We start from the raw sequence: 16,803 nt of genomic DNA, 5'->3' as shown, positions 1-16,803 counted from the left end.
GCACCTGGTGCAAGTAGGTTAACATATCTTAAATCGAGCCCTGCTTTGGTGACAAGCACCAGATGTGAGTGAATGAGTGAGTTAAGTTCTACGTCGCTCTTAGCAATATTCCAGCAACATGAATGGTGCTGCCAAAATCATGAAGATAATCAGGGTGCACATGTTCTTTGAAAGACTGACTGACTGAGTTTTGGTTTTACACCGTTTTTAGCAATATTCCAGCAACATCACGGCGGGGGCCACCAGAAATGGGTCTTTGAAAGAGCTTGTTCATATGCATAAATCTCAAAATTCATACATACTATTGCTTCAGTGAGAATGTTTTACATTGCTTTTAACAATATTCTCTGGTCGTGAGGAAGGACTAGGTACGATGCCTCATATGAATAAAGTTGTCATCCATACAATATCCTGCCTTTCTTATTTCTCATCAACTTCTAAATGCCAATCAAACAGATAATATTTACTGAGTGAGTGAGAATGGTTTTACAATACTATTCCTACAGCAATATCAGCAATATTCCATCAATATCACAGCAGGGGACACCAGAAATGGGCTTCACACATTGTACACATGTGGGGAATTGAACGTGGGTCTTCAGCGTGATGAGCAGATGCTTGAACCATTAGGCTACCCTCATAAGTGACATTTGTTGGATGTGAAAACATATAAAAGGAGCCTGATGCAAGGCTAGTTCTTTCACAGCTCAATTTGTTATTGGTGCTGTAATACTAGATAAACGAATGACAAATTTCAATAAACCCATACACTCTTACATTGCCTGGTTTGAATCACCAAGATCTGTGACAGCTCTCTACAACATAAAGGACTATGTGTAGGATATGAGTTTCACCCACTACAGGCGAGTCTAGTTCTTCAGATCTCAAGCAATACTGTGAAATATTTTACGGCCATCTGTCACATGAACAATGTCTGGCCTTGTTTAGTGCAGCGTGAGCAACTAACCTGTACATCATAACCATTAAACAAGGAGGTCATAAACTGCAGTAAAAGACAAACTCAAGGATGGAGACAGAGAATACTGACTCCCTGGGAGGGTTGGAGGACAATTTCCTACCAATAATTCCAAGTCGTAATTCAAGCATCTGTCACGATTTGGGTTTGACTGCCATGAGAATTGTAATTGTGGTGATGGTTGACTACAAAGTAATAGAATTGATATGGTATGTACAAACATTCACAATGTAATCATATGTCAATATATATTTTGTTAGGGGCATCAGTTGTAGTTGTTGGTGGTGCTGAATATTCCATCCATGATGACATTCAAAACTAGTTATGTTATTATACATGCTGTTCATGATGTTGCAGTCTTCTGTTCATGATGTTGCTAACAGCTGTTTATGATGTTGCCAATAACTGTTCCTGTTAAATAACAATAATTTCTTCTATTCATGTTACAAAATCAGCTGTAGATGATGTTGCAGTCAGAGGTTGATGATGTTGCTGACAAATGTTCATGATGTCACTACCGGCTGTTCATGATGTTGCAGTCTTCTGTTCATGATGTTGCTAACAGCTGTTCATGATGTTGCCATTAGTTGTTCCTGTTAATAACACATGAGTAGATTGCTTCATGTTCATGTTACCAAATCATCTGTGGATGATGTTGCAGTCAGCGGTTGATGATGTTGCTGACAGCTGTTCATGATGTCACTACCGGCTGTTCATGATGTTCAGCTCCTCTTCTTCCTGTTTGTCTGTCATGGCTGTGACCAGTGTGCCAAGGAACCTATAGAATTCTTGACGAACACCTTCCGCGTCCTCCTCGATGTTTGTGTGAACCGTCTTCATCTTGCTGAAACTAGCAGCTGTCAAGGAAAAAACAATCATGTTAAACATTCACTCACTAACTGTCAATATCATATTGTTTCACATTAATTTTCACATAAATCACTCCAATTTTCCAGCTATATGGCAGCTGCCTGTATTAAGTCTTGACCAGATAATCCAGTGATCAATATCATGAGCAAAGTTCAATGCTGTAAAACAAGTAACCAAGTTATCATAGGTTTCTGGCGTTCCCAAGGGACGCAACTCTGCACAGCAAATTGCAGTTCTTTTCATGACAGTGGAAAGTCTTGTAATATATATCACACAATACTAAATAACTGAAAGTATCGATGTCAAAGTAACCACACAAAAACATTGAATCATCTCTTCTTGTGACGACTTACCTTCTAAGATGGCATGAAGAGATACATAACTGAAATTTCTACAAAGAGATGTAGAGACCCATGTTTCTCATATTCTGGATGTCTTGCCATTTCTAATCAATCACAAGCAGATAATAAGACTTGGCCATGTTAATTGTGAAAGTGACTTGAATATTTCTGTATATATCAGCATAATAATAATTAGTGTACCCAATTATTTCTGGTTCACCATTAAACTGATTTTTCCAATAACCTGAATGAGTGCATCATCAAAAGACGATAAGTGATTAATTACTGTTCAGGTTATAAAATAAAATGTGATTGTGCTGATTATTATTCCTACAACCATATTGGCTTTCTTTGCAGTGAGTGAGTGAGTGAGTTTATTTCATGCCGCTTTTAGCAATATTCAAGCAATATCATGGCGAAAGACACCAGAAATGGGCTTCACGCATTGTACCCATGTGGGGAATTGAACCTGGGTCTTCTGTGTGAGGAAACGCTTTAACCACTAGGCCACCCCGCCTGCTTTCTGATTGCACATCAGGTTTTCAATTCATTAAAAGTGTAACTTACACTGCTTACTGCAGTATTTTGTTGTTTACACAGCAAGTACTGTGTCAACAGTCAAATCTGGACCTGACAATCCAGTGACTGACATCATGAGCTCAAATCAATGACTATGATGACATGTGTCAACCACTGATCCCATTATGACATGTGTCATCTAACCTGGATCTTCAGGGTGTCTTGCTACAGTCTGACCACCTGATCCCATTAGTCGCCTCTTATGACAAGCATGGGTTACGGAGGATCAGATCTAACCTGGATCTTCACGGGTGTCTTGCTGCAGTTGGAATGCAAAGATGGGTTTGGTAACAGGAATCTTATAACTTACACAAACTGCTGTTTAAAATTAACATTTCAATACTACAGCACATTATAAGCATGTATGAATAGCAGACTAACATCACAACACTACATAGAAATATACTGAAACAATCTTTACGATGGAAGTACATTAAATTGCTCCACAGCCTTCAACAAGTACAACATTCAGACACAGATCAGGGATTTTCAGCTTGTAATGATATCAAATGCAAAATGTATAAATATGAAAGGAAGCGTGTGACTAGAAGTAAAAAGATAAAGACTTCTGTTTTCAAGACGATATATACACTGAGAGAGAATTGAAGCAATACATCATGGTATTTTTATCAAGCAGCTCCTTCCACAAATCTGAAATAAAAACCTTGGTATAGGCTGTGGTATTATAGCAATTTATCTAAAAGATCTTCTAAATGTTAATGTTGTGTTAGTGAGACAAACTACTGCTAACAAAGGGAGGTAAGTGATGGAGGTGTGTATTACTCACACAACTGCGCACGTTCCTGGTCAGAAGTTTGGGGTTTGTGGTGTGCGAACACGACGCTCTGGTACTCCCTTAACCCTTGCTGCTCCACGAAATAGCTATACCTGGATGTACAGAGTAGGTGCAAGTCACACAGACATTAAGGGTTAACACCACTAACACTGATCGGAAGCTGGAACCGTCGGCACATGTCTTGGTGAATTGTTGACAACAACGGAATGCTGTTTGGATTTTGGGTTGGGATGTTGTTAAGTGACTGGGGTGGTAAGATGTTGTCATGGGGTGGATGTTGCCATAGACTGGGATGGTAAGATGTTGTCATGGGGTGGATGTTGCCATAGACTGGGATGGTAAGACGTTGTGATGGGATGGATGTTGTCATTGACTGGGATGGTAAGATGTTGTCATGGGGTGGATGTTGCCATAGACTGGGATGGTAAGATGTTGTCATGGGGTGGATGTTGTCATAGACTGGGATGGTAAGATGTTGTCATGGGGTGGATGTTGTCATTGACTGGGATGGTAAGATGTTGTCATGGGGTGGATGTTGCCATAGACTGGGATGGTAAGATGTTGTCATGGGGTGGATGTTGCCATAGACTGGGATGGTAAGATGTTGTCATGGGGTGGATGTTGCCATAGACTGGGATGGTAAGATGTTGTCATGGGATGGATGTTGTCATAGACTGGGATGGTAAGATGTTGTCATGGGATGGATGTTGCCATAGACTGGGATGAAGTAAGATGTAATGTGGTGGATGTTGTCATTGACTGGGATGGTAAGATGTTGTCATGGGGTGGATGGTCATTGACTGGGATGGTAAGATGTCATGTGGTGGATGTTGTCATTGACTGGGATGGTAAGATGTTGTCATGGGGTGGATGTTGTCATTGACTGGGATGGTAAGATGTTGTCATGTGGTGGATGTTGTCATTGACTGGGATGGTAAGATGTTGTCATGGGATGGATGTTGTCATTGACTGGGATGGTAAGATGTTGTCATGGGGTGGATGTTGCCATAGACTGGGATGGTAAGATGTTGTCATGGGATGGATGTTGTCATAGACTGGGATGGTAAGATGTTGTCATGGGATGGATGTTGTCATTGACTGGGATGGTAAGATGTTGTCATGGGGTGGATGTTGCCATAGACTGGGATGGTAAGATGTTGTCATGGGATGGATGTTGTCATAGACTGGGATGGTAAGATGTTGTCATGGGATGGATGTTGCAATAGACTGGGATGGTAAGATGTTGAGAAGGGATGGATGTTGCCATAGACTGGGATGGTAAGATGTCATGTGGTGGATGTTGTCATTGACTGGGATGGTAAGATGTTGTCATGTGGTGGCTGTTGTCATTGCCTGGGATGGTAAGATGTCATGTGGTGGATGTTGTCATTGACTGGGATGGTAAGATGTTGTCATGGGGTGGATGTTGTCATTGACTTGGATGGTAAGATGTTGTCAAGGGATGGATGTTGCCATAGACTGGGATGGTAAGATGTCATGGGGTGGATGTTGTCATTGACTGGGATGGTAAGATGTTGTCATGGGGTGGATGGTGTCATTGACTGGGATGGTAAGATGTCATGTGGTGGATGTTGTCATTGACTTGGATGGTAAGATGTTGTCATGGGGTGGATGTTGTCATTGACTGGGATGGTAAGATGTTGTCATGTGGTGGATGTTGTCATTGACTTGGATGGTAAGATGTTGTCATGGGATGGATGTTGTCATTGACTGGGATGGTAAGATGTTGTCATGGGGTGGATGTTGCCATAGACTGGGATGGTAAGATGTTGTCATGGGATGGATGTTGTCATAGACTGGGATGGTAAGATGTTGTCATGGGGTGGATGTTGTCATTGACTGGGATGGTAAGATGTTGTCATGGGGTGGATGTTGCCATAGACTGGGATGGTAAGATGTTGTCATGGGATGGATGTTGTCATAGACTGGGATGGTAAGATGTTGTCAAAGGGATGGATGTTGCAATAGACTGGGATGGTAAGATGTTGAGAAGGGATGGATGTTGCCATAGACTGGGATGGTAAGATGTCATGTGGTGGATGTTGTCATTGACTGGGATGGTAAGATGTTGTCATGTGGTGGCTGTTGTCATTGACTGGGATGGTAAGATGTCATGTGGTGGATGTTGTCATTGACTTGGATGGTAAGATGTTGTCATGGGGTGGATGTTGTCATTGACTTGGATGGTAAGATGTTGTCAAGGGATGGATGTTGCCATAGACTGGGATGGTAAGATGTCATGTGGTGGATGTTGTCATTGACTGGGATGGTAAGATGTTGTCATGGGGTGGATGGTGTCATTGACTGGGATGGTAAGATGTCATGTGGTGGATGTTGTCATTGACTTGGATGGTAAGATGTTGTGATGGGATGGATGTTGCCATAGACTGGGATGGTAAGATGTTGTGATGGGATGGATGTTGTCATAGACTGGGATGGTAAGATGTTGTGATGGGATGGATGTTGTCATTGACTGGGATGGTAAGATGTTGTCATGTGGTGGCTGTTGTCATTGCCTGGGATGGTAAGATGTCATGTGGTGGATGTTGTCATTGACTGGGATGGTAAGATGTTGTCATGGGGTGGATGTTGTCATTGACTGGGATGGTAAGATGTTGTGATGGGGTGGATGTTGCCATAGACTGGGATGGTAAGATGTTGTCATGGGGTGGATGTTGTCATAGACTGGGATGGTAAGATGTTGTCATGGGATGCATGTTGTCAATCCTCCACCGGGGTGGAAAGGAAGTGTTCTATTTAAGGTGGATGATTTAATAAGTTGATTTTTCAGGGAAAACAGTGTTGTACATACTTTCAAGATATGTCCTTGTCAGGTCTGGTAGACAATGGCTGCTTGTGTATGACACAGTAGATTGGGTAGGTGCATGTCTCTGTGTGAACATAGACCAGGGTGTTAACAGGGTGTATATTTAAGGAAGCGGGTTGGGTTGGTGCATGTTAACGTATAACGTGAGAGATGGTGCACATCTCCAGTGATACAACAAAAGCATCTTGAAGGAGAAACAGCTGCAATCATGGTATTAGAAAAACGTACAATGAGTTAAAATAAACATGACAAACAAATACCTGTACCACATGTTTGTATCAGATACCATGTAGAATCATATGACGAGACATAGCTACAACATGTATAATACAAAAGTTGCACAACAACTGGAGTGAGTGAGTGAGTTTAGTTTTGCACCACTTTTTGCAATATTCCAGCAAGATCCCAGCAGGGGACACCACAAATGGCCTTCATACATTGTTCAAATGTGTGGAATCGAACTGGGTCTTCAGCGTGATGAGCAAACGCTTTAACCACTAGGCTACCCCACGACAAGTGGAGATCTTGTTATTGCTGGACTTGGAAACACTTCACTATTTTCAAGCCATGTGTCTCCTCCTTGTATTTCATCAAGTTCATCTCGACATCTGATTTGCACTAAATGAGTTGCAGGACGTTTGTTTGCTAAATCCTGTGTTTTCGTGGCTATCTTTAACAAGCATTCTCTCATTTCATCTCCAGATTTTAGTTAGCCAGAACACAACCATAACATTACATTGAGACTGATAAAACCCCCACAACAAAATTAATAATGAATGACAACATAAAGACAAAATATCAAAAGCTCATGTTTAGGTTGCATGCTGGGAAACGGTGCAGACAAACAGTGACAGAGTTATTTCCCTTTCTATACTTACGCCCTTTACATTTGATACGGTCTGGGGCAGAAGGTTTGTGATGGGCGAAGCACACAGTATTACTGGCTTTGATACCCGCCACAGACAAAAAGTAGTTCATCCTAAAATGGGAGGTAGGTTGGTGCAAAAATGGCAATTCACAAAGGTGAAAGTATACATGCAGGTTACCTCCCTTTGCAGGTGAGTGTACCATATGGCTACACAGTCGGATGCAGTGTACAGGATCATGTTGAAAGATTCATGGTCAATGTGATAAGGAATCAAAATGGTGGCTACAATCTATCATGCAAAATATAAGAATAATGAGAACAATGACTTACCAAGACTGGCCACAGGGGAGTATAGCATCATTGGAATTGGTTTTATCGTATTTTGTCCTCGACCCTAAATTTTATGCAAACTTTTCACTACTCCCACCCCAAAACAATAAACTAAAAATAGAAGTAACAAATTAAAAAAAAAAATTTTGAAAATAATTACAAATATAATATATGTAAAATGTTTTCATGCTCCTCATATAATATACATTATAAATTATCAGCCCCTAAATAATGTTCAAATATATATATTACTTTCTTTGAAAAATAGAACACTAACATTTTCTCAGTTACTCCCCTTTCATACTTGTGATAAATTTTAGTGACCCCCCATTCTTTCACTCTTTCATATATTCCTGATATCCCATTCCACTAGTTTCATCAGCATCCGCCCTCCCCAAATTCCAACAGCATCCATCCTCCCCTATAACAAGTGACCAGTCTCTAATGTGAACTGTTTGTAATGCATGCAACTGAAACCCAAACTTAAACAAAACTATATCAAATCAAATATCACTGCTCACTAAGATCTTTGTGATCTTAGCTCACTACTTTAAAGTATGGGAACTGTGACAGTCTAAAAGATACCTAGGAAAACATACCACACACCATCACATTCACATCTCACAACTACAACTCCAGCAACTGGCTATATCACTAAACAGAAATAAACAATATTTCTTTCTTTTTAAGAATTTGTCCTTATGTTAATCCAATATCTGTATATATCTGTATATTTTTGTCATGTCATACCTTTCGCGAAACTTATGCCAGGCATATCACTATAACAGATTGGAGTGTCATACCTGAAGTGAGGCTTACACTACACTCCATATCATAACAGATTTAAGTATCATACCTTAAGTGGACCTACACTAGCTTAAGATGGAACCATACAGTGGAACCTACACTAGCCATATCACAACAGATTTAAGTATCATACCTTAAGTGGAACCTACACTAGCCATATCACAACAGATTTATGATCATACCATAAGTGGAACCTACACTAGCCATATCACAACAGATTTAAGTATCATACCTTAAGTGGATACCTATTTAAGTATCATACTACACTAGCCATATCACAACAGATTTAAAGTATCATACCATAAGTTTAAGTATCATACCTAAGCACTACACTAGCCATATCACAACAGATTTAAGTATCATACCTTAAGTGGATACCTACACTATATCACAACAGATTTAAGTATCATACCTTAAGTGGAACCTACACTAGCCATATCACAACAGATTTAAGTATCATACCATAAGTGGAACCTACACTAGCCATATCACAACAGATTTAAGTATCATACCTTAAGTGGATCCTACACTAGCCATATCACAACAGATTTAAGTATCATACCTTAAGTGGAACCTACACTAGCCATATCACAACAGATTTATGATCATACCATAAGTGGAACCTACACTAGCCATATCACAACAGATTTAAGTATCATACCTTAAGTGGAACCTACACTAGCCATATCACTAGCCATATCACAACAGATTTAAATATCATGCCTTAAGTGGATCCTACACTAGCCATATCACAACAGATTTAAGATATCATACCTTAAGTGGAACCTACACTAGCCATATCACAACAGATTTAAGTACCATACCTTAAGTGGAACCTACACTAGCCATATCACAACAGATTTAAGTATCATACCTTAAGTGGATCCTACACTAGCCATATCACAACAGATTTAAGTATCATACCTTAAGTGGATCCTACACTAGCCATATCACAACAGATTTATGATCATACCATAAGTGGAACCTACACTAGCCATATCACAACAGATTTAAGTATCATACCTTAAGTGGAACCTGCACTAGCCATATCACAACAGATTTAAGTATCATACCTTAAGTGGAACCTACACTAGCCATATCACAACAGATTTAAGTATCATACCATAAGTGGAACCTACACTAGCCATATCACAACAGATTTAAGTGGAACCTATCATACCTTAAAATGGAACCTACACTAGCCATATCACAACAGATTTAAGTATCATACCTTAAGTGGAACCTACACTAGCCATATCACAACAGATTTAAGTACCATACCTTAAGTGGAACCTACACTACCCATATCACAACAATTGTAAATATCATACCTTAAGTGGAACCTGCACTACCCATATCACAACAGATTTAAGTACCATACCTTAAGTGGAACCTACACTACCCATATCACAACAGATTTAAGTACCATATCTTAAGAAAAAACCTACACCAAGAATATCACAACAGATTTAAGTATCAGGCTTAAGTGAGACTTACACTAGGCATATCACTACAACGGATTTAAGTACAATACCTTAAGTGAAACCAACACTTGGCATATCACTACAACAGGTTGAGGTATCACACCTCTAATGAGACCTACACTAAGCCAAGCACTATAACACATGTATAGCTACACTTGTAACACCCATACCTTACTCTTAGACGAACACTGTAGTGCCACAACTACCTTGAGGAAACAAGATGTGGCTGAATCTGTGCATGCATTAACAGTTTACACAGCATGTTGCTTACCATGTGTCCAGTTCCTTGTCGTGGTTGGCCTCATCAGGGTTAAAGACAAACATGACACCAATAGCGTCTCGCGCCATGGACGGCCAGCAAGACTCGAACCTGTAATGTTGTATTTGACATTAGTCAAGGTTAAGATATACTGAAAGTACAGATTCTAATACTTTTGTTGGATTGATTCGCCTCTGGGATTCGAACCCACACCCCCAGAGTCAGGCACCTAATTGCCAGCACACAAAGTCAGCCACTGAAGCTGTGGTGGCTGAGCAGGTTAGGTGCCTGACTCTGGGGGTGTAGGTTTGAATCCTGGATGCGGCTCAACCCAACAAAAGTACTAGAATCTGTACTTTACTGAAAGGTGTAATCCCAAATATAACATGTGTTTATGAGTCAGTGTTTCAAATTTGTATGGGTCTTTTTGTCTAGATACACTATGTGTGGAAAAATATGTTTCTGGATCCATAACTTTATTATTCATAACATCTAACATATCCAGTACCAATTTTTTGTACAATTTTTGGCAGGAAAGAGCATGGATTATTCTTTACTTTGGATTGACAAAGTAGAACAGAAAACCTTCCTGAATAGCAAATATCCCTGTGCTAAGGGTGCTCTTGGCAGTTATGAGGAGAGAGACAAAAGCCTTTTACGAAAAGCTTTACACACAACAAGACCTTACATCCATCAATCTTGATGAATACTGTAAGGATGTCAAAATATCTAAATTATCTGATGAGGAATGTTCTATGCTAGAAGGCGATTTAACTAAGACTGAAATCTCATTAGCACTTAAAAATATGACAAATGATAAAAATCCAGGACCTGATGGTTTCACAACAGAATTTTTCAAATTCTTCTGGAAAGACTTGGGTGATTTTTTGCTAAAATCTCTAAACTTTGGTTATTAGAATGAAAAACGATCTCTCACACAAACTCAGGGACTGATAACTTCCAAAAGGCAATAAACCTAAAAAATATCTTAAAAACTGGCGACCTATTTCCCTTTAAATACTTCATACAAAATAGGAGCTTCAGCCATTGCAAATAGAATCAAAAGGGTTCTACCAAATATTATCAGTGAGGATAAAAAAGGCTTCATTTCAGGTAGATACATTGGAGAGGTTACAAGATTGATTTATGACTTGATGGAATATACGGAAACATTTCAAATTCCCGGCTTATTATTGCTAATTGATTTTGAAAAGGCCTTCGACTCAGTGGACAGAACATATCTCACAAAGGTTTTACATTTTTTCAACTTTGGCCCAAACATTATACAATGGATTAAAACTATGTATAATGGTATAGAATCACGTGTACTTGTGAACAGTTTGGCCTCAGATCCTTTCAAAATTGGACCCGGCTGTCGCCAAGGTGACCCAATAGCTCCATACTTATTCATACTTTGTGTAGAAATTTTAGGCATTATGATGAAAGACAATACAGACATTAAAGGAATAAATTTGGGAAACATTGAGTACCTACTTGCACAGTTTGCTGATGATACTACTCTGTCTTCAGATCTGAAAAATGCCTTTATGCAACGCTAAATACTCTCCACATTTTCCAGCGTTTTTCTGGTTTAAAGGTAAATGTAGAAAAGACCAAATTTATTTGGATCGGATCTAAGAAACGATCTAGATACAAACTTTGCAAAGAATGGAAATTTGATTGGACCCAAACGAGTTTCTCTCTCTTGGGAATAAACTTTGACATTGATCTTGACAGTATGGTTGAAAAAACTACGATGACAACTTTTCCTAGATTGAAAACCAAATGAACATTTGGTCAGCCCGAAGCCTTACCCTTTAGGTAGAAACACAATCTTAAAATCCCTCTTACTCCCTTAACTAAATCATATATTTTCTTTGGTACCAGATCTACCAAAACACAAAATTGAAAAATTCCAAAAGAAATGTTTCAACTTCATCTGGAGGGGTAAGCCCGATAAAGTTAAACGAGATGTCTTAGTTCTAAAACTTGAGCATGGAGGTATAAAAGCACCAAATATAAAAGAAATTATAGCATCCCAAAAACTAAGGTGGATAGCTAGACTACAAAATGGAGAAAAGAAATGGAGTAATATTATTACAAACAGATTGAATGATATAAATATACTATATCTTTCAGATAGTAACTATATTAGAAATCAAGTAGTTCCAGATATGACTAACTCTTTTTGGAAGGATGTGCTTCTGTCGTACTCAGTCTTTCTTAATAAGTGTAAAACGCTTGAGATTTCAGAAGGTGAACTTCTTAGTCAATGTTTGTGGAATAATGATGAAATAATAATACATAACACACCTATTATGTACAGATCATGGTACAAGAAAGGTGTTATATTCATCAATGATTTAATGCACCATGAAGGCAGACTGTTAAAAATCGATGAATTCAAAACGGTATAAATCGGGCTGTTTTGTTGTATATTTCGAGGTTGGACATAAAGAGAATACAAAGTGTTGGTCCAAATCCAATCTACCCTTTTAACTTATTTCACCATGTTCACATTACTGCACAATCAGGAAGTAAATACATATATATGACATTAATGGATTCTAAATATGTAATGTAATTTCAAGAAATTTTGTACATAGAAATATATAAACATATAACATATAAAGGATTATGTTTAAAAATTAGGGGGGGGGAATAATTGATTATGTTCATGACATGCAGGGCAGGGTCACTTACTTTGTACATAGATTTTAGGGGGTGTCATTCACATTGTATATGCTTCTCCATGAAAATCATCATCATCCCCCCCTAGCCATAAATTATGATCTGTCGCTTAGGTAAAAATGTGTGTGCAATGGACATGCACATTTGCCTTAATATCCGAAATAGAGTAGTCTCCCTTTGTCCCATAGCTTCAGTTGCCATTCAGTAACCATTGATTACCTGACCAGTAAATAACATGTCTATTTGCATTTCAGAATGATTGTGGAGTGCTTTAGATTTAGAAGGCATTGAGTATAGTGTTATTGTAAGTGCTCCACTCTAACCCCTAGATCCATTCTAGTGGTTCTAACCCGGATTAGAATTGATCTTCAGTAACCCATGCTTGTCGTAAGAGGTGACTAACAGGATCGGGTGGTCAGGCTCACTGACTTGGTTGATACATGACATCGCATCCCAGTTACATAGATCGATGCTCATGATGATGTTAATCATTGGATTGTCTGGTCCAGACTCGATTATTTACAGACTGCCGCCATATAGCTGGAATATTGCTGAGTGCGGCGTTAAACAACCAACCATGTGATCTAAAAAGATCAATGATCAGAAATATTGTTCATAGGAAAAGTTATCAATGATTGTTGACATGAAAATTAACAAAATTAACTTCTCTGAGTGACATTTAGAAGATGGTATGCTGAACAGGAACAGTTTTTATGAACAGACAACATCTTTTTGAGTGAGTGAGTTAAGATTTATAGTCACCTCGGCAATATTTCAGCCATATCGTGTCTTAAAAAGTTATAAATTAATAATAAATGGAATTAAATTACAAAAACCTGTCGACGAAGGACAGTAAAATAACCAGATTATCACAAACGTAAATCAGTATTTAAACCTAAAACATTTTACCTATAGAGTATAACACAATACAAAACCAGGCTGTAGATTGCCAACAACATCTTTATGGCAATGGATGCGATGTTTGATAACATTGTTGGCATCCATTGCAATAAAGAAGTTGTCTATCCATAACAATTGTTCCTGTTTTCACATGAAAATTGTGTCATCAATAATATCGTAGATAAACTTTTGTCATAAAATTAAATCTAAATTTACTCAGACCATACATGAAGGTGCTTCAAAAGTTTGTTCAGGGCACTGTTTTGTTTGCAATCCATGTGTAAGCATTAATGGTGGTCCGATTAATTGAAATAATCAAGATTGGTCGCGCAGTGACTAAACGACCAAGCAATCGATCATGTTTTCTCATAATCGAACACAAACAATTCTGGAACACTTGTTTTCATTAACAGTATTTTTCACTAGGTTGGTTTTGTCTGTTACATTTCATAAGCACTACAAGCTCGTTCCAAGTCATGATTGAATTTATCTTAAAGACTCTAAGAAATTTATGTTCCTAACATACTAGTCATCCTTTAAAGATGTGAAATTTTGCCCCAAACCCCCAAAAACAACTATGTTTTTTTTCCTTATTTTTTGGTACATTAACAAATTTCATGAATGACGCTTAACCAATTATTTTCGATGATTGATCGGGTTGTAATGAACCAATCATCAATTATGAGATTTTAACCAATTCCCAACACTAGTAAGCATGCTCACCAGCAATGTGAAATTTCTTAATTTCTTTCAGACTTTTTTTTCATTATTGTTCAATGTTACTTCTTTGATATTTATCAATAATCAATCGAAATTTAGTTACTGATCATTGATATCTATGATTTATATTGATAGCCAGCCCTAGCGAGACCATAGTGCAAGGTCTGAAGATATGGAAGATGAGGGGAGTTAGATGTATCGAGTGTTCTCATCAGAATTTGTAATTGTGTTGAATTTGGAAAAAATGATTTCTCTTTCAAACTTATTCTGAAGTATGATCAAATGTGACATGAAAGAAACCTACTTCCTGTCTCCACTGCAATCCCACAACTCCACTTCCACTGGTTTTGGTCGACTTCCACTTCCAACTGCATTGCCTTCAAATTCAAGAATTCTAGAAAAAGAAACCCATTAACAATATACATTTCCAATCAACACTGTTGTACATGTCCAAATTCAGCTGCTTCCACCTGTGATAAAGTAAGCAGTACAAACAATCAACTAGTGCTTATAAGATTACCAGATTATTCTTTTGCATGGGTCATTCACCTAACAGTTTATCTGTTGATTGCCCTCTTGGTAAGAACAGGGAGGGAGGTAGTCTGTGTTGCACCTTGAAGATGTGGGTTAGAATTGCAGCCCATGCTTGTTGTAAAAGGCAGACTAATGTAATTGGGTGGTCAGGCTCGCTGACGTGGTTGACACATGTCATCGTATCTCAGTTGTGGAGATCGATACTCATGCTGTAGTGTTGATCACTGGATTGTCTCGTCCAGACTTGATTATTTACAGACAGGCACCATATGGCTGGAATATTGCTGAGTGTGGCGTTAAACAACAAACAACCAACTAGTGTTCCACCTACCGGACTCCTTGGGTGGGGTGATACTCTCCACCTGACGTTTCTGTCGCATCGGCCAAAAAGTTGGACAAGACAGTCTTCCCACTCTGAAAAGTTTTAAAATTAGTCAACATGTCTGTGTGTACAAATTAATCCTGGATTTATGGAGACAACATCTTGGTGATGTTTGAGAACCATGCATACTTAGTATAAGCATATTCACTTCGCTTGGGCTAATTGGCAGCTGCAGCAAATTTGATTACAATCCTACCCAAACCACTTTGTTGGTTAAAATATTGAAACTCGAACCATGATAATGAGGTTTCGCCGATCTATCTGAAAGATATTATTTGTCTAGCCACACAGAAACCATGGAAACGTTCATTGTTCATCATCACATCAAATATTGTGATACAAAGTTGTTCTGTTTAGTATCCCTTTCAGACAAGAACCACTATGGGGTCCAACTGACAAGGTTTGCGATTTAATTTAACCATGTTCACACACTAAAGCTAGCTGAGTTCATTTGGTTCAGCTTGACAAGTTATTTATGAAACTGTCAGACAAAAACGCGTATCCACAAAGCGGCCACTGGGAGTGGGAGCATTTTCAGAGCAAAAATAGTAGTCAACCATACATCATTGATGCCAGAGCAAACTGCTTCACTTCAGTAAATTATCAAAGGTGACTTGGAATATTCATTAGGGTTCTACTGACAACATCCTACATTTGGCCCCAGCTACTACGTTTGTACCTCACATGGTCCAAGGACGAGGATCTTTGCCTTTTGCATTGTTTATCTGTTCCAGCGTGCAGACTGTAACTTCTTTGCGGCTGTTTGTTTGGAATGTCCACCGCTGTCGTCTGGTCGAAGGGGGATAACTCTTCTACCTCGCACTCGCATACCACTAATCAATTTGCAAAGACAATTTCTCTGTCGTCTATTCTTGTTCAGTAAGCACAAGCAGGATTTGTGTACCGAAGCAAGTGGAGAGGTTTGAGGGAGTATTCGAATTTGTAGAAAACAAGAAATAGTCCAAAATAAGACATCTTTCAAATCAGACGATTAAATGTTATCTCCCAATTCCCAAAAGGCTTATATATATAGACTCTTAACTGACTGACTGACTGAGTTTGGTTTAACGCCGCTTTTAGCAATATTCCAGCAATATCACAGCGGAGGACACCAGAAATGGGCTTCACACATTGTGCCCATGTGGGGATTCGAACCCGGGTCTTCGACGTGACGAGCCAACGCTTTAACCATTAGGCTACCCCACCGCCCCTCAGGCTCTTAAATCTTCATTTACGCAACAAATGTCTTTGTTAAAAAATATATTACTAAAATCTTTAGCAGATTAGAGCTAGACGTATCTTAAGTCATCTGACTTAGTTTCCAATATATTATGGCTAAGGGCTTTTATAAAGATCTAAAAGCAACAAAATGTAATAAAGGAGACTATATATTTTAATACCTTGCAGAAGTTCTGGAG

General features: G+C 38.7%; 1 protein-coding gene across 3 annotated transcripts; it reads right to left on the bottom strand.

Annotated features, from left to right (window-relative positions):
- Positions 1-543: 543 nt before the first annotated feature.
- On the bottom strand, positions 544-16,179 carry LOC124269288 (intraflagellar transport protein 22 homolog). Of its 3 annotated transcripts, XM_046704294.1 has the most exons (7): positions 16,065-16,171; positions 15,335-15,417; positions 14,774-14,863; positions 10,171-10,269; positions 3,554-3,654; positions 1,675-1,833; positions 547-1,508 (listed from the first exon to the last, which is right to left on the bottom strand). In XM_046704294.1, exons 1-6 carry the CDS (start codon positions 16,101-16,103, stop codon positions 1,679-1,681), a joined length of 567 nt encoding a protein of 188 aa, XP_046560250.1. In that variant the 5' UTR covers positions 16,104-16,171; the 3' UTR covers positions 547-1,508; positions 1,675-1,678. The 3 variants fall into 3 exon arrangements, with proteins under 3 accessions (XP_046560251.1, XP_046560250.1, XP_046560249.1); XM_046704295.1 differs by lacking the exon at positions 3,554-3,654 and adding an exon at positions 7,289-7,389 and having other exon boundaries at positions 544-1,833; XM_046704293.1 differs by having other exon boundaries at positions 547-1,833; positions 16,065-16,179.
- Between the last annotated feature and the right edge of the window lie 624 nt (positions 16,180-16,803).

Source organism: Haliotis rubra, unplaced genomic scaffold (genome assembly GCF_003918875.1).
Source record: "Haliotis rubra isolate DU_JTF1 unplaced genomic scaffold, ASM391887v1 Scf1436, whole genome shotgun sequence".
In the NCBI taxonomy this organism is placed as follows: domain Eukaryota; kingdom Metazoa; phylum Mollusca; class Gastropoda; order Lepetellida; family Haliotidae; genus Haliotis; species Haliotis rubra.
This window is presented reverse-complemented; position numbering and strand designations above follow the sequence as displayed.